The 26,499-nt window shown below is 43.0% G+C and overlaps 1 protein-coding gene across 1 annotated transcript in view; it reads right to left on the reverse strand.

Annotated features, from left to right (window-relative positions):
- Window positions 1-16,635: 16,635 nt before the first annotated feature.
- LOC139278176 (BTB/POZ domain-containing protein KCTD19-like) overlaps window positions 16,636-26,499 on the reverse strand; it is a 69,202-nt gene continuing 59,338 nt past the window's right edge. The window contains exons 9-11 of the mRNA XM_070896829.1: window positions 25,558-25,700; window positions 20,904-20,987; window positions 16,636-16,708 (exon numbers count right to left, since the gene is read on the reverse strand). Coding sequence (XP_070752930.1) covers window positions 16,636-16,708; window positions 20,904-20,987; window positions 25,558-25,700 — 300 coding nt within the window. The remainder of the gene's footprint in view (window positions 16,709-20,903; window positions 20,988-25,557; window positions 25,701-26,499) is intronic.

Here is a 26,499-nt window from a genome sequence, read left to right on the forward strand (position 1 = left end):
GCTGAGGGGTTATGATGTTTGTGACGGAATGAAAGGGTAATATTTATAAGGTGCTTTAATGTTCTTTTTGAACTTTGCAACGGGGGTTCATTCGTCAATGAACTCAAACCATGCAGAATGACCACCTGTTCAGGTAACTGTCTTTAGAGACTTGGGAGCATGGGAAGAATCTCCTTGGCACTGCTACATCAATCACCGTTTCAACAAGAACTGCAAATTCCAGGGAAGTGGGAAATAAGGCAAAGAAAAAAAAGAAAAGAATTGTGTAATAAAATTACTTGGAAAAGAAGGAGTGTTTTAAGGCGGAAATAATAAAATAAAACATATCTTCAGAAAATGCTGCAATTCCACCATGGAGTTAGAACAAAAATAAAGATAAATAAATAACTAAGAATGGGGAGTGCCTAACAAAGTTAATTGCATTAATGTAACATCTAAATATTGTTACAAGAAGCTCTGTATCTTTCTGTATCAGAAAGGTATACAATATTTTTACCTTGAGTCGCTCATGAAATAATGCTTACAGTAATGACCAAACCATTCACATTTAGTAGGACTATAGTAAAGAACAAAATCACATTCTTAATCTGTTATCTGTGAGCAACACCACAACAGATAAACTTTTACCCACTTCATTTTTTTGATATCTCTGTAATATTAAATCTGATGGATAATTAAAAATAAATCTTAATAAATTCAGTAACTATGTTGTTTCTAATATAAATAATTTAGATATTAGATCAGATACTGAAAACTTTCTCCTGTAATTGAACAAAACTTGTATTTGTAATCTGAACATTCTGCGTTTATCCCTACATACAGATTTTTAAACTTGTCTTTTTTGCCATCATAAATATACTTTTGTTCACCGATCCATATTGAAGTGGTAATAAAAATGTATTGTATTCAGTTATTAGCACTAGGAGAGTATGGGGCTAAAATTGCCTCTTTCATTAAGGCCTGTTACTACCGCAAATCGGCGGCCACGCTGCGGAGTGGAGTGGCTGCCCACTTTTGGTTGAATGGCTGCTGGTAGCCCAATTGCCCTGCCGAGTTTTCCCGGCGACGTCCCAATCCTCCCCTGATTGTTCTGCTGCTGTTGATTCGCGGTATGCGCATCATCACCATGCGCACCACCGATCTAACTCCCTGACGGCGACATTCCCCTCCGAAAATCTTCGGCTCGCCCAACGGTGGCAAAACAAGCTTTCACCCAGTGAGTCTGTGGCCTTCTACAGCGGCAGTGCGGCTTCCCTTAAAGGGGAGGGCCTACTGCCGCTGCCGCCATGTTTTTTTTTTGTCAGCCGACTGCCAGGTTGACCTGACAAATATGCCCCGGGTTTGGCCAGGCCACCAACAGGCAGCCTGGCACCTCCCCCACATCATCGTGGCGGTTACTCTGCACGCCCCCCCCCCCCCAAACTTCTGTCCCTCAGTTGTTGTCACCGCCGTGGTATTGACCCTCAGGTGTAGTCACCGCCCCCAATATGATCGACTTCTGGATCAAAACAAAACAAAAAAAAATGCAATTCCGCAAAAGAGTGGACCTGAACTGCAGCTGCGGTAAAAACCACCCCATTTCGGGCGGGGGGCAATTTGTACCCCTATGTCTTCTGGAATCATCTGCTGTAAAAGATATGACAGGGAAGCATATAGTTGATATCTTCATACTATTCTTATCCATTTGCCAGATTGAATTTGATTTCACTGCGGAATTAAATAGACACTCTTAACACATTTCAATAGTATTGAACTGGTCCCCAAATATTATGCTTCTTATCTGAACTGGAAGATCTAATGTTTCCGATTATGTGATTCCTTTTCTATGAAAGATCAGAAGTTAATTGTGCTATTAAATGTGGCTGATATGCTTTACCTTTAGAACTAGTACAAGACAAAAATCCAGCTTTCTCCATGTTGTTATTCTTCCATCCCTTAACCAGCGAAATTAACTTGTCCATTGATGTAATTATTTCTGTTGGTCCATTATGATGTGGTTTAACTGCTTTTTTTCTGGGTGGACTCTCTGAATCATCAAAACATACATCATTGCTTGAAGCATAAGAATCCTCAGCAACTTGCTTCTCTTCAACAAAAAATGCATTTAATTTACTTTTTCTTGCTTTACGAGGTGAAAGAGTTGTGCTGTAATTTTTAGGAGCTGGACTCATGGTCATATTTCTTGTCTGAGGAGCGGTCTTATTACCCCAGTTCCAACTGGTCATTCGGCATTGATCTATTTCAGTGACAGCATTGCTAGTATGTTCCTGGGAGACCAAAAAGTTAGCTATTTAAATGATTATTGGCAAGAAATACTGTAAGTAGATATAATTGTGTTGTAATGTAGCTCCAAACTCACAAATTTAACTAAACAAACAGGTCTGGGAGATTCAATGAAAAATAAAAGTAGCTGCCTACATTGTTACACTTTGCAACATAATAAGAAGAACTAAATATATTTTATGTCTAAAAGCAACATTCACTGACAGTAGAACTTTATAATCTGCATTTGGAAAATGTCACTGGTTCCCAGCCAGGCTGCTAGAAAAGCACTGTACAGAATCACAGTGTTCAATCCAAAAGCCTAAAAATTCACGAACAAGATGAGGACAGTGAACTATGTATAAGACCACCGGAAACAATAATTTCATCCTAATTTGTCTTGACTTTTACAAAAAAAACATGATTGGCATCAGTTCATAAAATATAAAGCTAAGATGAATTTTATTAAAATTAAGTCAGCAAAAAACATTATTTTAGCAGCAATGTAATTGGTCATTGTTTCACAGAAGGTTCATGACTAAGTTTATATTTCATGTCCAGTACAGTGAGAATATTAGCGTGGAAATTCTAACGTCCCGGGCCCGTATGAAGTTTCTAAGGACCCAGGAAGGCATCAGAACAGTCGGTTTTCAGTGCACAATGCGCATGCGCTGAAAACCGGCTTTTTCGATCCGCAGATCGGGAGCGAGGACATTTGCACGGGCAAGATTGCTCATATCTTGCCCGGCAAATGTCCTCAAAACTCTTGCGCCTGATAGAAGCAGGCGTATAGCCTACTTTTACAGGTGTTCGAGTTTAAAAACATATCAAAAACATGATTAAAATAAAACTTTAAAAAAACATATTTATGTTAAAACCCTGCCCACTCAGGTATTGTTATTTTAAACCTAACCCTGACTTTAAAAAAAATTGGCAAATTTTTTTTCTTTAAAAAACATTTATAATAACTTTCATTTCTATTAGTGTATTTATGTGAGGTTTCTAAATGTTTTATGTAGTGTTTGTGTGTTTTGAGGTTTTTCTCATTCATAGTAATAGGAGATTCGTAACTTACAAATTTTCTGTTACTATGTATGAGAAAATACTGACCTGGGTGTCCAGGCCCACGTGACTCCTGCGGACGTCCCAACGTGAACGTGCTGCGATACGCAGTCACGAGAGGCCTCCGGACCGGGATCTCAAGCGGGCGCAGCAGCTTAAGGTAAGTGCGCATTTTCTGTCCTTTCTACAGTGATTTGCCCGCTGGGAAGACCTCGAGAGGAATTTCTGGGCCAATGACATTCTTCATGTCCAAGTTATGTAGTTGTAAGCATAATTTTTTGTCTTTCAAACAATTAAAATATACAGTAACCTATAATCTACCCATTAGTAGCATAGTTAAGTAGAATTCAGAATTTCAATCTAATTTGCCACAAATATTATTTTTAAATTGTAACACTAGTATATTAGGCTTTATGTTATCGCGGAGTAAGAAATATTTTCTAAAATAATAATACTTTTGTGTTTCACAGTAGATGTGGATAACTAATAAAAACAAATGCCCTAAATGTTTTCCATAACAGTGCCAGCAGATGGCACCATTTTCAAGCTGAACCTACAAGGGTTTTTGTACATAGGATTACATAGGATATATGGCATAAAAACAGGCCTTTCGGCCCAATCACTCTATGCCGACGTTTATGCTCCACACGAGCCTCCTCCCGTCTTTACTCATCTAAATCTATCAGTATAACCCTCTATTCCCTTCTCCCTCAAATGTTTGTCTAGCCTCCCCTTCGATGCATCCATACTATTCGCTTCAACCACTCCCTGTGGTAGCAAGTTCCACATTCTCACCACTCTTTCGGTAAAGAATTTACTTCTGAATTCCATATTGGATTTCTTAATGACTATCTTATATTCATGGCCTCTAGTTTTGCTCTTACCCACAAGTGGAAACATTCTCTCTGTATCTACTCTATCAAAACCTTTCATAATTTTAAAGACCCCTATTAGGTCACCCCTCTGCCTTATTTTTTCAAGAGAAAAGAGACCCAGCCTGTTCATCCTTTCCTGATATGTATACCTTCGTATTTCTGGTATTGTCCTTGTAAATCTTCTGTGCACCTCCTCCAGTGCCTCTATATCCTTTTTATAATATGGCGACCAGAACTGTACACAGAACTCCAAGTGTGGTCTAACCAAGGTTCGATAGAGGTTTAGCATAACTTCCCTACTTTTCAATTCTATATCTCTAGAAATAAACCCTAGTGCCTGGTTTGCTTTTTTTAATGGCCTTGTTAACCTGTGTCGCTACTTTTAGTGATTCGTGTATTTGTACTCCGAGATTCTTTTGTTCCTCTACCTGGACTCTCACTCTCCAAGTAATAAGTGACCTCCCTATTTTTCCTACCAAAATGTAATACCTCACATTTATCTGTGTTGAACATCATTTGCCAATTATATTCCCATTCTGCAAGTTCATTAATGTCCTCCTGTAATTTGTTGCAGTTTTCCTCAGTATTGACTATCCCACCCAATTTGGTGTCATCTGCAAATTTAGAAATTGTGTTTTTGATTCCAAAGTCTAAATCATCAATATAAATTGTGAATACCAGTGGTCCCAGCATTGATCCTTGTGGAATACCACTACCCACATTCTGCCACTGTGAATAGCTACCCACATTCTGCCACTGTGAATAGCTACCCTTTACACCTACTCCCTGCTTTCTGTCTTGAAGCCAGCTAGCAATCCATTGTGCTACTTAGAAACAGAAAAATAGGAGCAGTACTAGGCCATTCGGCCCTTCGAGCCTGCACCGCCATTCAATATGATCATGACTGATCCTCTATCTCAACATCATATTCCTGCTTTTTCCCCATATCCCTTGGTGCCTTTTGTGTCTAGAAATCTATCTATCTCCTTCTTAAATATATCCAGTGACTACGGCCTCCACAGCCTTCTGTGGTAGAGAATTCCACAGGTTCACCACCCTCTGAGTGAAAAGATTTCTCCTCATCTCGGTCCTAAATTTCCTACCCTGTATCCTGAGACTGTGACCCCTTGTTCTAGACTTGGGAAACATCCTCCCCGCATCCAGTCTATCCAACTCCGTCAGAATTTTATACGTTTCAATGAGATCCCCTCTCATTCTTCTAAACTCTAGTGAATACAGGCCTAGTTGACCCAATCTCTCCTCATGCGACAGTCCTGCCATCCCAAGCATCAGTCTGGTGAACCTTCACTGCACTCCCTCTATGGCATGTATATCCTTTCTTAGATAAGGAGACCAAAACTGCATACAATACTCCAGGTGTGGTCTCACCAAGGCCCTGTATAACTGTAGTAAGACATCTTTGCTCCTGTACTCAAATGCTCTTGCAATGAAAGCCAACATACCATTTGTCTTCCTAACTGCTTGTTGCACCTGCATGTTTGCTTTCAATGACTGGTGTACAAGGACACCCAGGTCCCTTTGTACATCGACATTTCCCAAGTTATCACCATTTAAATAATACTTTTTCTTTATGTTTTTCCTACCAAAGTGGATAACTTCACATTTATCCACATTGTACTGCATCTGCCATGTGTTTGCCCACTCACTCAACCTATCTAAATCGCCTTGCAGCATCTTTGCATCCTCCTCACACCTCGCAATCCCACCTAGTTTTGTGTCATCAGCAAACTTGAAAATATTACATTTGGTTCCCTCATCCAAATCATTTATATATATATATATTGTGAATAGTTGGGGCCCAAGCACTGATCCCTGTGGTACCCCACTAGTCACTGCCTGCCACCCCGAAAAAGGCCTGTTTATTCCTACTCTCTGTTTCCTGTCAGTTAACCAATTTTCAATCTATGCCGGTATATTACCCCCAATCCTATGTGCTTTAATTTTGCACACTAACCTCTTATATGGGACTTTATCAAAGGCCTTCTGAAAATCCAAATACACTACATCCACTGGTTTTCCCTTACCTATTCTATCAGTTACATCCTCAAAAAACTCCAGTAGGTTTGTCAAACACGATTTTCCTTTCATAAATCCATGTTGACTTTGTCTAATCCCATTGATATTATCTAAGTGTCCCGTTATCACATCCTTTATAATAGACTCTAGCATTTTCCCTACTACTGATGTTAGGCTAACCGGTCTGTAGTTCCCTGTTTTCTCTTGCCTTCCTTTTTTAAATAGTGGGGTTACATTTGCCACTCTCCAATCTGCAGGAACTGTTCCATGATCTATAGAATTGTGGAAGATGACAACCAATGCATCCACTATTTCCATGGCTACCTCTTTTAGTACTCTGGGATGCAGATCATCAGGCCCTGGGGATTTATCGACCTTCAGTCCCATTAGTTTCTCCAGCACTATTTTCTGACTAATAATCATTTCGTTTAATTCCTCTTGCTCACTAGACCCTTGGTTCCCTAGCATTTCTGGGATGTTATTTGTGTCCTCTTCTGTGAAGACAGAACCGAAGTATTTATTTAATTGTTCTACCATTTCCTTGTTCCCCATTATTAATTCTCCCGTTTCTGACTGTAAAGGACCTACATTTGTCTTCACTAATCTTTTTCTCTTTACGTATTTGTAGAAACTTTTGCAGTTGGTTTTTATGTTCCTTGCAAGTTTACTCTCATACTCTATTTTTCCCCTCTTAATCAATCTCTTCGTCCTTTTCTGGATTCTAGCATTTTCCCTACTACTAATGTTAGGCTAACCGGTCTGTAGTTCCCTGTTTTCTCTCGCCCTCATTTTTTAAATAGTGGGGTTATCCTCCAATCTGCAGGAACTGTTCCATAATCTATAGGCTGAATTCTAAACTGCTCCCAATCCTCAGGCTTGCTACTTTTTCTGGCAACTTTGTTTGACTCCTCTTTGGATCTAATACAATCCTTAATTTCTTTTGTTAGCCATGGTTTGGCCACTTTTCCTTTTGTGCTTTTACACCAGAAAGGAATGTATAACTGTTGCAATTCATGCATTCGTTCCTTAAATGTTAGCCATTGCCTATCCACCATCATGCCTTTTAATGAATCTCCCCAATCTATCATAGCCAATTCATTCCTCATACCTTCATAGTTTTCTTTGTTTAGATTTAGGATCCTAGTTTCGGATTGGACTACTTCACTTTCCATCTTAATAAAGAACTCAATCATGTTGTGGTCACTCTTCCCTAAAGGACCCCGCACAAGACTGTTAATTAACCCCTTCTCATTACATAATACGCAATTTAGGACAGTCTGTTCCCTTCTAGGCTCCTCAACATACTGGTCTAAAAAACCATCTCGTACACACTCCAGGAATTCATGTTCCATGGTATTATTACTAATTTGGTTTGGCCAGTCTATATGTAGATTAAAGTCACCTACGACCACTGTAGTACCCTTGTTACATGCATCTCTTATTTCCTGTTTGATGTCATGCCCTACATTACCACTACTGTTTGGAGGCCTATAGACAACTCCCACCAATGTTTTCTGCTCCTTGGTGCTCCTTAGCTCCACCCAGACTGATTGTACATCTTGATTTTCCAAACCAATATCCCTGACTCCGCATTCTCTGACCCTGTTCATCAGTCTATTATGGGGTACCTTATTAAAGGCCTTTTAAAAATCAAAATAAAATACATCTTCTGCATTACCCTTGTCTACTCTCTCTGTTACCCCTTCAAAACATTCAATGAGGTTGGTCAAGCAAGACTTTCCCTTTTGATATCCATACTGACTATTCATTACTATATTTTTGGTTTCTGGATGTTCTTCTATTTTATCCTTTAGTAAAGATTCCAGTATTTTTCCTATCACAGATGTTAAGCTGATTGGTCTATAATTCCCTGGACATATTATATCCCCCTTCCTAAATATAGGTATTATGTTAGCTAACCACCAGTCCTCTGTCACTACACCTTTTTCTAACGAATTATTAAATATGTGTAGTACCTGCCCATTTCTATACAATATCTCAATTGAAAGCCACATAGAAACATAGAAAATAGGTGTAGGGGTAGGCCATTTGGCCCTTTGAGCCGGCACCACCATTCAATATGATCATGGCTGATTGTGCAACTTTAGTACCTCATTCCTGCTTTCTCTCCATACCCCTTGATCCCTTTAGCCTTAAGGACCACATCTAACTCCCTTTTGAATATATCTAACTGGCCTCAACAACTTTCTGTGGTAGAGAATTCCACAGGTTCACAGCTCTCTGAGTGAAGAAGTTTCTCCTCATCTCGGTCCTAAATGGCTTACCCCTTATCCTTCGACTGTGACCCCTGCCGTAAGTTGCTGTCATGAAAGAGTTTATTACAATATACTCCCCTGTAAACAAATATGTCAAGATTTTATTTTCAGTTTTGAATTTAACATCCAACTTGAATGTCCGTATGTTCACTGAACTGATTAAAATAACACTCTACTTTTTGGGGTGGGTATATATTTTTCCGAGAGAAGTTATTTCACTTCGAGTTGTATTAAGGGAAAAATACTGTAGAAGGTAAATGTTCATTACATTTCCAACAAAATAAATAATGAAACTTTAAAAAAGGTAAAAGTTATCTGAGCCAAACTGTCACGATAATTCCTATACCATTGGGAAACTTTACTCTATAAATAGGAATTTAGACCACTGGATGAGTAATACCTTCTGTGCAACATGATTTAACACATTTTCTTTTTCCTCAAAACTTGCGCGTAATTCCACGGATGAAATTGCCATAACAGTTTCTGCAGTAATGTCAACTGTTTCTGCACTAATGGTCTCTGCCTCATTTTCTGCACACCACATTCTAAGTAAAAATAAAAATGTATCATTATTTTAATAATAAAATGTAATCAACTGGGAAACAAGATACCTGTACCATAAGTGAGCTTTCCAGTTATTCCAAATGATCATTAGACTACAATTCTGCAGCATGGTCACTGGAAAACTGTTGCAGGTTTTCAATAATCCACAAACATTTGTTAAAGTGCTATTTGTATAGTAGCTACTCTTAAGATAGGTAATAGATTACTATTGACAGAATATCACATACTATCTGAATGTGAAAGCATTGTATCAAAGGGATATATGGTACTGGTTTATTCATGTATGTAATAAATTATTGTCATTGGAAATGTCCTTTTTATAACTGAGCCATTACAAATCCACAACTCATCATCACAGGCATTCCCTCAAAATCCACGAAGACTTGCTTCCACTCTAAGGGCCCAAGTTTCCACATGATTTGCGCCTGATTTTTAGGAGCAACTGGTGGAGAACGGACTATCTTAGAATTCGCAATTCTCCACATTTTTTTTTCTGCAGTTCTAGTCAGGTAGAACAGTTCTACTTTGGAACTGAATTTTTTCTTCAAAAGGGGGCGTGTCCGGCTACTGACGCCTGATTTGAAAGTTTCCACAGTGAAAATGTACTCCAAACTAAAGTAGAATGGAGCAAGTGAAGATTTTTGTAGAACTGAAAAAACCTGTTCTACACATTAAAAAATCAGGCGCAGGTTACAAATCAGGCGTCCAGAACGAGGTGTGGGGGGAGGGGGGGGGGAAGGGAACTCATTAAATTCTACAATCAATCCTTATTTATAGTTATACAAATATTATACAAATAAATCCAACCTGAATAAACATTTATAAGCAAGGAAAAGATTAAATAAACCATCTTCCTACCTGTGTGAAAGTGCTTCAGCCAGGAAGAATGCTGCAGCAAGCCTCACAAAACGAGGGAGCCGACCGAACGCGGGCGGGGGGGGGGGGGGAGAAAGGAGGAGGGAGCCGACCGAACGCGGGTGGGGGGGGGAGGAGGGAGGAGGGAGCCGACCGAACGCGGGCCGGGGGGGCGGGCGGGAGGAGGGAGGGAAGGGAGCCAACGAACGCGGGGGTGGGGGGGTGGAGGGAAGGGAGCCAACGAACGCGGGGGTGGGGGGGTGGAGGGAAGGGAGCCGACGAACGCGGGGGGGGGGAGGGAGGGAAGGGAGCCGATGAACGCGGGCGGGCAGGAGCCGACAGAACCCGGTGGGGGGGGGGGAGGGAAGGGAGCCGACGAACGCGGGGGGGGGGAGGGAAGGGAGCCGATGAACGCGGGCGGGCGGGAGCCGACCGAACCCGGTGAGGGGGGGGGGGGGGAGGGAAGGGAGCCGACGAACGCGGGGAGGGGGAGGGAAGGGAGCCGATGAACGCGGGCGGGCGGGAGCCGACCGAACCCGGTGAGGGGGGGGGGAGGGAAGGGAGCCGACGAACGTGGGGGGGGGGGAGGGAAGGGAGCCGACGAACGCGGGAGGTGGGGGGGGGGGGGAGGGAAGGGAGCCGACGAACGCGGGCGGGAGCCGACCGAACGCGGTGGGGGGGGGGAGTGAAGGGAGCCGACGAACGCGGGGGGAGGGAAGGGAGCCGACCGAACGCGGGCGGGAGGGAGGGAGCCAGGGAGGGAGCTGAGACCAGCTCGGAGGGGCGCCCGTTTTTTTTCTTGTGGAAACTTGGGCCCTAAAAGTGAGTTCTCAGGTGGCTGTCCAGTCCAATGTGGGAATTACAGTCTCTGTTACAGGTGGGACAGACAGTGGTTGAAGGAAAGGGTGGGTGGGAAGTCTGGTTGGCCGCATGCTCCTTCTGCTGTCTGCACTTGGTTTCTGCATGCTCTTGGTGATGAGACTCGAGGTGCTCAACACCCTCCCAGATGCTCTTCCTTCACTTTGGGCCAGGGATTCCCAGGTGCCAGTGGGGATGTTGCACTTTATCAAGGAGGCTTTGAGGATGTCCTTGAAATGTTTCCTCTGCCCACCTGGGGCTTGTTTGCCATGTAGGAGTTCAGAATAGAGCGCTTCTTTGGGAGTCTAGTGTCAGTCGTGCGGACGATGTGGCCCGCCCAATGGAGCTGGTCAATTCTTCGATACTGGGGATGTTGGCCTGAATGAGGACACTGACATTGGTGCTTCTATCCTCCCAGTGGATTTGCAGGATCTTGCGGAGGCAGCGCTGGTAGTACTTCTCCAGCGCTTTGAGATGTCTACTATATATAGTCCACGTCTCTGAGCCATATAGGAGGGCGGGTATCACTACTGCCCTTTAGACCATAAGCTTGGTGCCAGATTTGAGGTCCTGGTCTTCAAACACTCTCTTCCTCAGGCGACCGAAGGCGGCGCTGGCACAATGGAGGCGGTGTTGGACCTTGTCATCGATGTCTGCCCTTACTGATAGTAGGCTCCTGAGGTATGGAAAATGGTCCACATTGTCCAAGGCTGCGCCATGCATTTTGATGACCAGGGCGCAGTGCTGTGTGGTGGGGTCAGGTTGGTGGAGGACCTTTGTCTTACGGATGTTTAGTGTAAGGCCCATGCTTTCGTACGCCTCGGTGAGGTTGGTGATGATGGCTTGGAGTTTGGTCTCTGAATGTGCGTAGATGCAAGCGTCGTCTGCATAGTGTAGTTCAATGACAGAGGATGGGACGACCTTGGGTCTAGCCTGGAGGCATTGATGGTTGAACAGGTTCCCATTGGTTCTATAGTTTAGTTCCAACAGGGAGCTTGTTGAGAATGAGATGGAGCATTGCAGCAAGGAAGATTGAGAAGAGCATTGGTGCGATGACGCAGCCCTGCTTGACCCCGGTCCGGACGTGGATTGGGTCTGTGATGGATCGGTTGGTCAGGATCACGGCTTGCAAGTCATTGTGGAGCAAGCGGAGCATGGTGACAAACGTTTGGGGGCAGCTGAAATGGAGGAGGATGCTTAGTCCCTCACAGTTGACAGTGCCAAAGGCCTTTGTGAGGTCAAGGAAGGCCATGTAGAAGGGTTGTGCTGTTCCCTGCATTTCTCTTGTAGTTGTCGCGCGGTGAAGATCATGTCCCTTCATGGACGGAATTCGCCTTGTGACTCTGGGAGGAGCTCTTCAACCACAGGGAGAGATGGTTGAGGAGGATTCTTGCGATGACTTTTCCAGTGGCCGAAAGCAGGGAGATTCCTCTATAGTTGCCACAGACGTACTTGTCCCCTTTTTTTGAAGATGGTCACGATTACGATATCTCTGAGATCTCTCGGCATGCTCTTCTCCTTCCAGATAAGAGAGATGAAGTCATACATTTGTGCCAATAGTGCTTCTCCGCCATACTTTAGTGCCTCAGCAGGGATTCCATCTGCTCCGGATGCCTTGTTGTTGAGCTGAGATGGGGTGGGGCTGGGGTTTTGCTGTGATGGTGGCGGGTGGCATGCTGCGGGATGGAATCGAGGTCACTCGTGTTGAAGGCAGAGTCTCGGTTAAGGAGATTTTCGAAGTGCTCCTTTCAGCAGGCCCTGACTGCCTCGGTGTCGTTAATGAGTGCCTCTGCATTCTTAGCCAGCAGTGGGGTGGGGCCTTGGGTGCTTGGGCCATAGGTGGACTTAACTGCGGTGAAGAATCCTCGCATGTCATGGCTGTCGGATAGCTGCTGGATCTCCTTTGCTTTCTCCACCTGCCATTTATTCTTTAGGCCGTGGGTTTTTAGTTGGACCTTGGCCTTGAGCCACCGTTGCTGCTCCCGAATTGGGTTCCTGCTTTAAGTTGAGAAATGCCTTGCGCTTGCGGCTTATTAGCTCCTGGGTCTCCTGATCGTACTCGTCAAACCAGTCTTGGTGTTTCCTGGTTGAGTGACTGAGCGTCTCTTCGCAGGCGCTGGTTATGGTGGCTTTGAGGGCAGACCAGGCGCTGTAGGCACTCTGCGTCTCGGGGTCATATAAGGTCGCCAGATTGGCAATGAGGCACTGGCTGTATAGGACTTTCATAACTGGGTCTTTGAGTGCCCTGGAGTTGATTTTTCTGCAGCATTGTTTCTGTTGCCGTCACTGCTTTGGAGCTATATTGATTTTGGGGCTCTATTAATGATGGAGCAGATTAGGCAGTGGTCGGCTCCTGTCATGGCGCGGGTGATGTGCACGTTCTTGAGGTCCCTCGCTCGGACGATGACGTAGTCAAGCAGGTGCCAGTGCTTGGAGCGAGAGTGTTGCCATGATGCCATGTACATGTTGCTCTGACAGAACAAGGTGTTGGTGATGACAAGGTCATGTTCTAGGCATTTGTCAGGAGCAGGATACTGTTGAATTTGGTTTTCCATGCCGATCTCACCTCCCCAGAGGTCTGTGTCCTTACCGACTCTGGTAGGGACTCGGGACAGGGATTGTTCGAGCCTGGAGTAGAATTCCTCTTTGGTCTCATCTGTTGCGCCGAGTGTTGAGGCGTACGCGCTGATAACTGTGGCGCACTGGTTCCGGGCTAAGGTGAGCCAGAGAGTCATGAGACGTTCGCTTATCATAGGGCGAGTCTCTGAGGAGGCCGACCAGCTCATTCTCGATGGCGAAGCCAACTCCATGGAGGCAGCGTTCTTCTTCTGGTTTGCCTTTCCATAAGAAGGTATAACCACCGCCGAGCTGGCCTTCTCCTGCCCGCCGGGTCTCACTTAAGGCGTTGATGTTGACGTGGAAGAGTTCCCGGGCACCGATGGCGATGCAACGTTCCGGTCTGTCGCTGTTGAGGTTGTCCATGAGGGTCCTGACATTCCTGGTCCCGAACTTCATTTTGAAGGGGGAAGATGCCTGTGTGTGAGTTCTTTTAACATGGGGTGGCCGTTGCACACTGGCTACCACACGGGCTTAGCAGAGCAAGAACTTGGTCCAGTGGCAAGGGGGTTTAAGACAACTGGAGACCAGGCTCTACTGTATGGGCCTAGTTGCCTACGGTGGGATGCGAGCCATAAGCTCGGCGCTGAGCAGTGTCCTTCGGTGAGATGGTGACAGATCCGAGGTGTGGAGAGTGAGGGTGGAGAGCGGAGGTTTGAGGTAATGCTTCCCTCTTCCAGGTATTAGTTCCTGGCTGAGGGCAGGCATTGGGATGACGAGAGGTCCACTTCGTGTCCAGAGGGAGGCCAGAACGTTGCCAGAGGGAGGAAGGCCAGGAAAGCATTGTATCAAAGGGATATATGGTACTGGTGTATTCATCTATGTACAAATCCACACACTATACTAATGCTTGCAAGGCTGCATTTATTGCCCATCCTTGTTTGACCTAAGAAATTGATTTTACAATTGACTGGCTTCCTATGCCACTTCACAGAGTATTGAGTGGACTGGAGTTGTGCCAGACCAGACAGCAGTAATAGGGTCCCTTCCCTGAAGGACATTAGTGAACTAGTTGGGTTTTTGTGACAATCGGTAACTTGACCATTTTATTTCTGATGCCAGCCCACAATTTAACAGATTTATTGAATTCACAACTTACCATGGTGGGATTTTAATTCACATCCCTAGGTTGCTAGACCAGTACCAAAACCATTACACTACCATACACTACCAGTACCAAAACCACTACTCTACAATTCTGATACTCCTACTAACTATTGAAGAATTATTTTGCTTCCCACAAAGAAGTCACTATATCAATATGAACTGATTCAAGGTTAAAACATTTTTCTGAAATAGGAAAGCAGCAAGTTATATTCCAGAAATGAATTATAACAACTTGCCTTTAATGTAGTAAAACGTCCCAAGGCATTTCACAGGAGCATTATCAGTCAGAATTTGACACTGAGCCATGCGATATTAGAACATGTGAGGTAGATTTTAAGGAGCCTCTTAAAAGAAGAGAGAGAGGTTTAGGGAAGGAATTTCACAGCTTAAGGTCTAGACAGCTGAAGACATGGCCGCCAATGGTAGGGTGAAGGAAATCGAGGATGCACAAGAGGCCAGAATTGGATCAGCGCAGAGTCCTTGGAGGGTTGTAGGGCTGGAGAAGGTTAGAGATAGGGAGGGGAAAGGTCATTTTTAGTTTAAATTTCTCTTATAATGCACAGAAAACAAATGTGTGATAATTCTTAATTTGAAATAAAGAAATTGCAAAAGTTATTTGTATATATGCATCTGCATTTAAGTGCTTGTGTGTTAGAATGTGTGTGTTTAAACAGGTCTTGTTCTGATCCAGGGAACTGAGTGCTTACTTTAACAAATAAAACAATGTCATGTCTTGTTTAATGAGATGAGCCATTAACCTGGTTTTAGATTAGAGGCTGTATCCTTCAATAAACTTCACCTTTCAGAGTTTGTTAAAATCCAGAAATTTTAAACATACGTTCGATCTTGATTTTTTTCAAACTTTGCCCATTTTCTCACTATGTTCTTTGAACATTTATAGAGATTTTCTAGTCTCTACTTATTTTCAAAGAATTGTCACCATCTTTGTTCCTTTGAATGCTGGAATAATATATCATTATCTGTGTCGTATGATACTGTTTCTTTGTCAGAAAGCAGCAAATATCTATTTATACTTAATGATGGCACTGTTCATGAGATAGCAGCTGAAAATATCAATTAGCATAGTGCATTTAATAGGACGATTACCATGCACACAGAGTAACATACACAGACCTTCAACAACAGAGACTTCTGCAATAGATAGTGAATTATAAAGGATGTATTTATACATCAAATATAAATTGTTGCAATTGATGTTAGTAATTGGAATCTGAGTAGAGAGAGGCACAGCATTTTGGGCCCAAGTTTGGGATGTCCTCCAAAAACGGCGCACTCCGAGAGGCCCGCCTATTTTTTAGAATTAAAAAAGCGCCTAAAACTTACCTCGTGATTCTCCGAGTCCAGCAGGCCTGTTTCACAGTCAACGCAGCGCAACACAAACAGCTGGGGGCGGAGCTAAAGCCCTGCACCAAAAAGAGTGCTGGCAGCTGCGCGCGTGCGCAGTAGCTCTTGGCCCTCCCAGCGCGTCCTGTCGCCGGGCAACCTTATCCCTGGCCGAAGGGACGTCGCCCCTATCCCGGGCCAAGTAGCCTGCCTGCCCTTACCTCCTCAGCGGGGGGCCCGCCTGACCAGCAGCTCTTCGGTGGCGTGTCCCGCCCAAGCAGCACCTCTTCCGTGGCGAGCTCCGCCCGAGCACCTCTTCGGCGGCGGGGCCCACCCGAACTCTTCCCTGGTGGCGGGCCCCGCCCAAACTGCAGCACTTCGGCGATGGGCCCTGCCCGAGCAGCACCTCTTCGGTGGCGGGCCCTGCCCGAGCAACACCTGTTCGGCGGCGGGGTCTGCCGAGCACTTCTTCAGCGGTGGGGCCCGCCCGACCAGCTCTTCGGCAGGCTGTTGGAGGGCTCCCGGTGCTGCAGTAGGTGAGTAGAAATTTTAAATTTTTAATTTTTAATTTTTAATGTTTTTATTTCTTTTTGATTGATTTATTGGTTGGTTTACTGATTTATTTATCATTTATTATTGATAATGGCTCTTTATTGGTAAAAGTGAAGTGTTTAATGCTTTGTAAAATGCCCTACTAAATATTCCATACTAAACTAGTTACTCCAAAACAATAGGAGCAACTCAGGCCGAAACTTGGGTCCTTTAATTGGTGCAAACATTTAAAGGATCGCATTTGATTCTTCATCTGACAGGAAGTGATATTGAACATTCTTCTTTATCTTTATAGGAATCCTAAAAAAATTTGCATCTATATGTCACAAGATGCAAAGATAATTACACCAGGAAGGCCAATCCGTTCATCTTAATTTAACCATCTAGAAAAATCTTACAGTCAGCATCCAATTGGTGCTTCAGTGATTAAAGTTTTTGCCTCCACTACTCTACCTTGACTTTCACTATATGCATTGATCACTCTTTGCGTGAAAGAAAAATCTTTCTGATATCAGTCTTAAATTTGGATATTACTAGTTTGAATCCGTGTCCCCTTATCCTACTCTTGCAATTTAGTTTAATGTAGTATTTCCTTGACTCTCCTGTACAACTGCAAAATCACCTCTCAGATGTCTCATTTCCAGGATGAAAAGCCCAAGTATTTCCATTATTTTCTCATTACTCAGACATTTGACACTAGGGAACAGTTTAATGGCTCGTCTTTACTCTGCTCCAGTGCTTGAATGTCTCCTTTGAGTCGCAGCATCCAGAACTGGACACAGTACACAAGGTATGGTCTGACCAAAGCACTAAAGTTTGAGCGTGACTTCTTTGGCTATGTAGTTCAATACTCTATCATGACTCAATTATTTCTCCCTTCAGTTTCTTCCCACCTACATCCGCAACTCTTCCAACGGCCTCCGCCACCAACAGTTTCCAGTTCCTAACCGTCTCCTTTTCAACATGGACGTCCAATCTCTATATACCTCCATTCCCCACCAGGACGGCCTGAGGGTGATCAGCTTTTTCTTTGAACAGAGGCCCAACCAGTCCAAAGTTCTCTCAATTCAGGAACCATTCCTTTAGATTGGAAAATTGCGCATGTCACTCCACTATTTAAGAATGGCAAGAGAGAGAAACCAGGGAATTATAGACCAGTTAGCCTAACATCTGTTGTCGGGAAATTACTAGTCTATAAGTAAGGAAAGGGTGACTGAACACACCGAAAATTTTCAGTTGATCAGAGAACCTTCATAGATTTGTAAGTCATGCCTGACAAACCTGATTGAATTTTTTGAGGTGACTAAAGTAGTGGACAAGGGAATGTCCATAGATGTTATTTATATGGACTTCCAGAAGGCATTTGATGAAGTTCCACATGAGAGACTGTTAACTAAGACAGAAGCCCACGGAATTGAGGGTAAATTATTGACCTGGTTTGGAAATTGGCTGAGTGGCAGGAGACGGGCAGTAGGGATAATGGGTAAGTACTCAAATTGGCAGGATGTGACTAGTGGGGCCTCAACTATTCACAGTATTTATTAATGACTAAGGTGATGGCATAGAAAGTTATATATCCAAATTTGCCGATGACACAAAGATAGGTGGCATTGTGGGCAGTGTAGATGAAAGCATAAAATGACAAAGGAATATCGACAGGTTAAGTGAATGGGTAAACTGTGGCAAATGAATTTAAATGTAGACAAATGTGAGGTCATCCACTTTGGACCTAAAAAGGATAGAATAGAGTACTTTCTAAATAGTGAAAAGCTAAAAACAGTGGAGGTCCATAGATCGTTACAATGTCATGAACAGGTACAGAAAATAATTAAAACAGCTAATGGAATGCTGACCTTTTTATCTAGAGGACTAGAATACAAGGGGGTAGAAATTATGCTGTAGCTATACAAAACCCTGGTTAGACCACACCTGGAGTACTGTGAGCAATTCTGGGCACCACACCTCAGGAAGGATATATTGGCCTTGGAGGGAGTACAGCATAGGTTTACCAGAATGATACCCAGACTTCAAGTGTTAAGTTACAAGGAGTAATTACACAAATTAGGGTTGTATTCCCTAGAATTTAGAGGTTAAGTGTGATCTGATCGAAGTTTTCAAGATATTAAAGGGAACAGATAGAATAGATAGAGAGAAACTATTTCTGTTGGTTGGGGACTCTAGGACGAGTGAGCAAAGTCTAAAAATTAGAGCCAGACTTTGCAGGAGTGAAATTAGGAAACCCTTCTACACACAAAGTGTGATAGAAGTTTAAAATGCTCTTCCACAAACGGCAATTGATGCTCGATCAATTGTTAATTTTAAATTAGAAATTGATAGCTTTTTGTTAACGAAAGGTATTAAGGGATATGGGCTAAAGGTAAGTGTATGGAGTTAGGTCGTAGATCAGCCATGATCTAATTGAATGGTGGAACAGGCTCAACAGCCTACTCCTGTTCCTATGTCCCCATCCACCATCATCCTCCTCCACCTGGCTAAACTTGTTCTCACATTGAACGACTTCTCTTTTGACTCCACTCACTTTCTCCAAATAAAAGGTGTTGCTATATGAACCTGCATGGGTCCTATTTATGCCTGCCTTTTCGTGGGATATGTGGAACATTCTTTGTTCCAGTCCTACTCCAGTCTCCTCCTCATCCCTTTTTCCAGAACACTGATGGCTGTAATTGGTGCCATTTCCTGCATCGCTCTGAACTGGAAAGTTTAATTCACTTTGCTTCCATTTTCCACCCTTCCTTCGCCTTCAGATGGCCCATCTCTGACTCTTCCTTTCCCTTCCTTGACTTCTCTTCCTCCATTTCTGGGGGATAGGCTATCGACTAATATTCACTTTTAGCCTACTGATTCCCACAGCTAGGTTGAACACACTTCCTCCCACCCTGCTTCCTGTAAGAACTCTATTCCATTCTCCCAGTTTCTCCGTCTCCGTCACATCTGAATTAACGATGCCACTTTCCACACGAATGCTTCTGTTATGTCTCCCTTTTTCATCAACTGAGGATTCCCCTCCACCGTGGTTGACAGGACCCTTAGCCGTGTCTGTTTAATTTCCTGCACTTTTTCCCTTCCCCCTCCCAGAACCATGATAGGGTTCCCCTTGTCCTCACCTTGCATCCCAACAGCCTACACACTTCTCATCATCCTCCACCATTTCCGTCACCTCCAGCGTGATCCCACCACCAAACGCATCTTCCCCTCCCCACCCCTTTCAGGGACCGTTTCCTCCGTGACACCCTGGTCCACTCATCAATCACCCCCTTCCCTTCCCACGGCACCTTCCCATGGCAGCACAGGAGATGCAATAGATCCCATCCCACCGTCCCAGCCCCCAAATATTCCTTCCAGGTGAAACAGCAATTTACCTGTACTTCTTTCAATTTCGTATACTGTATTCGCTGCTCATGATGCGGTCTCCTCTACATTGGGGAGACCAAATGTAGATTGGCCAATTACTTTGCAGGACACCTCCGTTCAGTCCACAAGCGTGACCCTGAGCTTCCTGCCGCATGTCATTTTAATTCTCTGTCCCACTCTGACCTCGGCCTCCTACCCTGTTCCAATGAAGCTCACGTAAGCTGAGGAACAGTAATTCAGCTTACGATTAGGCACTTTTCAGTCTTCCGGTCTCAACACTTGAGCTCAACAATTTCAGATCATAATCTCGGCCCCCATTTTTTCGGACGGGAGCTGTTGATGATTTTGCTCTTCCAATTTTCATCTTATCTAGACCCATCTTTTGTTTCTTTACTTGTCCCATTACCATCTCCTTTCGCCTTGAACCATCATCCCTTTTGTCATTTAATCTTTTTGCTTGTGTCATTTAATCGCTCCTGTCTTCCATTCCTATCACAGACCTTCCCTTTTATTCTGTTCCCCCCTTTCCCTGCTTCTGCATTTACTTAAAACCTGTTACATCTCTAACCTTTTCCAGTTCTGCCAAAAGGTCATTGACCTGAAATGTTAACTGTTTCTCTCTCCACAGATGCTGCTGACCTGCTGAATATTTCCAGCATTTTCTGTGTTTATTTCAGATCTCCAACATTCACAGTATTTTGCTTTTGTACTTTGCTGAGTGCTGCTCTGCATTGGGTAGATGTGCTGAGCGTCGTGTTTACAAAGATTACTAGGTCTCTTTCAGCTTAAATTAAAAGCTACTTCAGCACCATTCATGTTGTCCATTCTTCATTTCTTTTGAAGCACTTGGCTGAATTAAGAATAGTTCCCTAAGTCCCATTTCCGTTATGTGGCAACTTCGTCTATCATTGTCCCTCGAGTCTTTTTGTGTAGTTTAAATCTTCTGGCAGTACTGAGCCAGAATAAATGCTCATGAATTGTATGCATAACATTAGTTATGAAATATGTTCATATAAATTTAATGCTATAGATTTTACTAATTTTCTGTATTTTAAAATAGTAATTTTACATTATTCCACAATAGCCTGTGCAATATGATAAAAATTGCTTTCACTATTTATACCTGTATAGTTCACAATGACGCAAGGCTTCAGAAAGTGCAGGAATTTTACATTCTTCTACTTCTTGACAAAGTAATGGCCATTCTCTGCAATTTTTAAATGGATATAAATAAAGAACAATTATAGCATTATTATGATTGAAGTTAGGAGCTACTGATCATTTGCAATGAGTGCAATATTTAGAACATTGTTTCAAAACAATGCAATAACACGTTTTGTCATTTTATTAATCTTGTATAAAGCACATTTTAGATTATATTTTTCAAATTATACTGTATTATTGTATAGATTGAAACAGATTTTTTCTTAAAATTTGCATTGTATCATTTCAAAACATGAATCCAAAGGAACATAACATTGCAATGAAAATGCTAATATACTAAACATTTATGCAGACTGCATACTTTTGTTGTTACATATGTTTAATATGTCAAACATAACATTTAAAAAAATGAATTGCATCTGCCATGTTCTTGACCACTCACTTAACTTGTCTATATCCCTTTGTGTTCTCCTCACAGCTTACTTTCCCACCTAACTTTGTTATCGTCAGCAAACTTTTTTTCTTTATTCGTTCCTGGGATGTGGGCTTTGCTGGCAAGGCCAGCGTTTATTGCCCATCCCTAATTGCCCTTGAGAAGGTGGTGGTGAGCTGCCTTCTTGAACCGCTGCAGTCCGTGTGGTGAAGGTACTCCCAGCAAACTTGGATACATTGTAATCCCCTCATCCAAGTCATGAATATAGATTGTAGTGGAGGACCAAGCACTGATCCTCGCAGTACCCCACTAGTTACAACCTACCAACCAGAAAATGACCTATTTATTCCGATTCTTTGTTTTCTGTCCATTAACCAATCATCAATCCATGTTAATATATTAACCCCAATCCCATGAACCCTAATTTTGTGTAATAACCTGTGTGGCACCTTATCAAATGATTTTTCAAAATCCGAATAACTACATCCATGGTTCCTTCTTATCTACCCTGCTAGTTACATCCTCAAAAAACTCTATTGGATTTGTCAAACATGATTTCCCTTTCATAAATCCTTGTTGACTCTGCTCAATCATATGATTTTCTAAATGCCCTGTTAATACATCCCTAATAATAGTTTCTAGCATTTTCCCAACTACTGATGTCAGGCAAACTGGCCTATAGTTCCCGGTTTTCTCTCTCCTTCCTTTTTTGAATAGAAATGTTTGCTACCTTCCAATCCAAGGGGACCGTTCTAGAACCAAAGGAATTCTGGAGGACCAAACCAATGCATCCACTACCTCTGTAACCACCTCTTGTAAAACCCTAAGATGTAGGCCATCAGGTCCAGGGGATGTTTTGACTTTTAGTCCCATTAATTGGTGAATCCTCCCACCACACCCCTACACCCCATCATTAGTTTAAAGTCCTATCTACTGCCCTAGTTATTCAGTTCATCAGGACACTGGTCCCAGCCCGGCTTAAGTGAAACCCATTCCCAAAGGAACAGATTACTCTTTCCCCAGTACCGGTGCCAATGCCATAAATTGAAACCCCTGCCTCCCACACCACTCTTTAAGCCACACATTTAAACTTCTAATCTGTTTATCCCTATGCCGATTTACACATGGCTCAGGTAACAATCCAGAGCTTATTTCCTGTGATGTCCTTCATTTTAATTTCGACCCTAGCTCCTCAAACTCTCCTGGCAGAACTTCATTCCTAGTTTACCTATGTCATTGGTTCCTACTTGGACCACAACAACTGGATCCCCCCACTCCAAGTTCATCTCCAGCTGTGAGGAGATGTCCTGAACCCTGGCACCAGGCAGGCAACACAACCTTTGGAACTCATGGATGTGGCTGCAGAGAACAGTATCTCTCCCCTGACTATACTGTCCCCTAACACTACAGCATTCCTTTTCACTCCACTCCACCACCAACCCCCCGCCACCCCACCATCCTGTTTTCTGTTCCACGGTGCTGTGGTCAGTTTACTCATCCACTCTGCAGACTTTGCCCTCATCCAAACAGGCATCAAGAGCCTTGTACCTGGTGGATAAGGGCAAATGTCAAGGCTCCTCCAGCACTGCAGCTGGTCCCCTTATGTTCCTGACTTGCAGTCACAACCTCCTGTCCCTGACCATCAACCAAATCTGTACCACTACATAACCTAAGGAGTGTGACTGCCTAAGGAACATGAAGCCTGCTAGTAAGGTCCTCTCAAGCCAATTCCCCAGTCAGAGTCTTCTGTATATTGGAACCTACGTTCTAAATAGCAACATGTATAGTGTTGGCAAGCAAAACTGAATTTGTGCTTGGTCCCTCTGCCATTTAGGGCTCCCCTGTAGGTGACCATGTAGTTGCCAATTTCTTTGAAGGTTCTTGAAACCCTTTTTTATGTCTACGAGATGTTGGAATGTAGTAATGAATATTATCTGACTTTCACATGTGGCATTCTAAGGATTCTGAAACAACTGCATGAAGCACGTCGCCTAATTAATAAGTTCAACTAGGTATGCAGCCCCTGTAAGGTATGAATTCATGGATCCCACAGCAGCCATCTATTTGGTAACAACCCTCTATTCCTCTAGTTGATATTTATTACACCAATTCCATTTGCTCCTCCTCAGTGCTTCACTAGGTACTTCCTACTGAAACCCACTATCTGATACCCCCAAAATGGAGTCTATATTTCACCTAGATGAGAATAGATGAATACAGAACATGCACATATTAAGGTAAAGGCAATAAATAGGTGTTCCAACTTCACCAACAAGGCAGTGAGGGGTGTAAGATGTGAGGGTTAGGGTCAGTGCTTTGCAGGTTGCATTACTGATGTGACACTGAGTGCTTGATTCATGCAAAGTGCAGATATTCACTCCCATAGGCACCCTTTATTCACACCTAGCTTGACATTCTTCCTCAATACTGAAAACGTTTTGCACACTGCTTCCACAACCTATGGATGTGAGAGATTGTGCTGACTCTGTTTGCCATCTTTTATCATGCCTTCTGCACAGGTGTGAATAGGTGGGTTCCCCTCATCTACAAAAATATAAATTTCTTCAGTGCCGCCTCAACCAGCTTCAGTACAAGTAGTCAGCTCCAGGAAAAAAATGTTCAAACTTGCTTTAAGTGCGGAAGCTCTTTCAGACCTGTTGCATTAGGATTCCCTGCTTCTGCATTTGCTTTCCTGTTTCTCTCTTTTGCTTCCACTTCATTTGCCTCCATTATGGAGATCTCTTTCTTTCTTCATACACTGCCGTGTTGAGCAACATTTTGATTATGATTATGCCCATCGGTGCCCTCCAGTGTTGGACCTGTAGGAATCAGTCTAGTGAACCTTTATTGCACTCCCTCTAAGGCAAATATATCCTTCCTTAAGTAAGGAGACCAAAACTGTGCACAGTACTCCAGGGGTGATCTCACCAAGGCCGTATATAATTGTAGTAAGTCTTCTTTACCCTTGTACACCAATCCTTTTGTAATAAAGGCTAACATATCATTTGCTTTCCTAATTGCTTGCTGTACCTGCATGTTAACTTTCTGTGATTTGTGTACAATGACACCCAGCTCACTCTGAAAACCAACATTTCCCAATCTCTCACCATTTAAAGAATACTCTGCTTTTCTATTTTTCCTACCAAAGTGGATAACTTCACACTTCTCATTAAAGTCCATCTGCCACATTCTTGCCCACTCACTTAACTGGTCTATATCCCTTTACAGCTTCTTTGCATCCTCCTCACAACTTACTTTCCCACCTAGCTTTGTTTGTTGTCCTGCTACAACTATACAGGGTATTGGTGAGGCCACACCTAGAGTACTGCGTTCAGTTTTGGTCTCCGTATTTAAGGAAGGATATACTTGCATTGGAGGCAGTTCAGGGAAGGTTCACTAAGTTGATTCCGGAGATGAGAGGGTTGACTTACGAAGATAGGTTGAGCCTGTACTCACTGGAGTTCAGAAACATATAAGATAATGAGGAGTCTCGACAAGGTGGATGCAGAGAGGATATTTCCACTCATAGGGGAAACAAGAACTAGGGTGCATAGTTTCAGAAGAAGGGGCCGCCCATTTAAAACGGAGATAAGGAGGAATTTCTTCTCTGAGGCTTGTTAATCTGTGGAATTCTCTGCCCCATAGAGCTGTGGAGGCTGAGTCATTGAATATATTTAAGGCGGAGATAAGATAGATTTTTGAGCGATAAGGGAATAAAGGGTTATGGGGAGCGGGCAGGGAAGTGGCGCTGAGTCCATGCTCAGATCAGCCATGATCTTATTAAATGGCTGAGCAGGCTTGACGGGCCAAATGGCCTACTCCTGCTCCTATTTCTTATGTATCATCAGCAAACCTGGATACATTACACTCGATCCCCTCATCCAAATCATTCTTTAATTTCCCCATCAGCCTCTCGAACTGATAACAGTAAATTCCAAATTGAAGCTGCTTTGTATTTTGGGGCTATGGGTTGTGACTTCCCAAACTTATAGCCAACAAACAGATATAGCCTTCATCCCAATAGGATACATTAGATTTTAACCTTGGTCCTGAAGTGAATAGGTGGATTCCCCTCATCGCTCTCTGCAGTAAGTGTTTTTAACCCACTGGAAAATCTATAGTATTATGTTGAGTTGTTTCTTAACATTTAAATGGTTAAAACATTAGGTAATGCTCTCACTTGAATCCTGATGGAATATACAGTTTGTCGAACCTCAGGAAGTTGATAATATGCCTGAACATCTGGCCATCTCCAATGATGAAAAGTGTCTTGCCATATGCAATCCATTGTGCTTTGTTGCGATTATATAGTAGTTCTGGATACTAATAGGCAAAAGTTATATCAGATAGATGACAATGCTCATTTCCAATTAACAAGTTATAAATTCTTGCATCATAGATTTAAAATAAATTGAAAGGATGATATCTCTGTAGCATTAGATTAAGATTAGCCACTATTTCAAATCATATATTAGTGCCAATTTTGTGAAAGACTGCTCCCAGCAGTGAGCCATGTCCACCAGGAGTCTATAATCAGAAAGTCACTGTTCTTCTGGACATAAACGTACATAGAATTTACAGCACAGAAACGGGCCAATGCTGATGTTTGTTCTCCACTCAAGCTTCCTCCCACTCTATTTACTTCATCTCTCCCTGCAGAATATTCTTCTATTCCTTTCTCCCTCGTATGTATCCAGCTTCCTTGAAATGCATCAATGCTATTCACCTTAATCACTCCATGTGGTAGCGATCCATCACTCTCTGTGTAAAGGGATGTGCAGTTGTGTGCCCACTTGCTGCAGTAGTCTCCTCAGAGACTGTGCATTCATAAAGTTGTTCATATCAGTTTTGCAAAACATTCCTACAACAATCCAATTATATTCCGACTTTAACTAATAATTTATCAAAATATAACAGCAATAAAACAAGTACCTATTAGGCCATGTGGTATTGAGCCATGCAGGTCAAGAAATTCACAGATGTGATCTCTAGTATGTGCTGAATGAGCCAATACATAGTAGCTATAATTAGACTTGGCACCTTATGTTGGTGTGGGGAACCAACCACAAGATTCCCACCACTGATCACTATTTAGTGATTCCTGCCATAAGTACTTGTAGGG

Source organism: Pristiophorus japonicus, chromosome 13 (assembly GCF_044704955.1).
Source record: "Pristiophorus japonicus isolate sPriJap1 chromosome 13, sPriJap1.hap1, whole genome shotgun sequence".
Classification (NCBI taxonomy): domain Eukaryota; kingdom Metazoa; phylum Chordata; class Chondrichthyes; family Pristiophoridae; genus Pristiophorus; species Pristiophorus japonicus.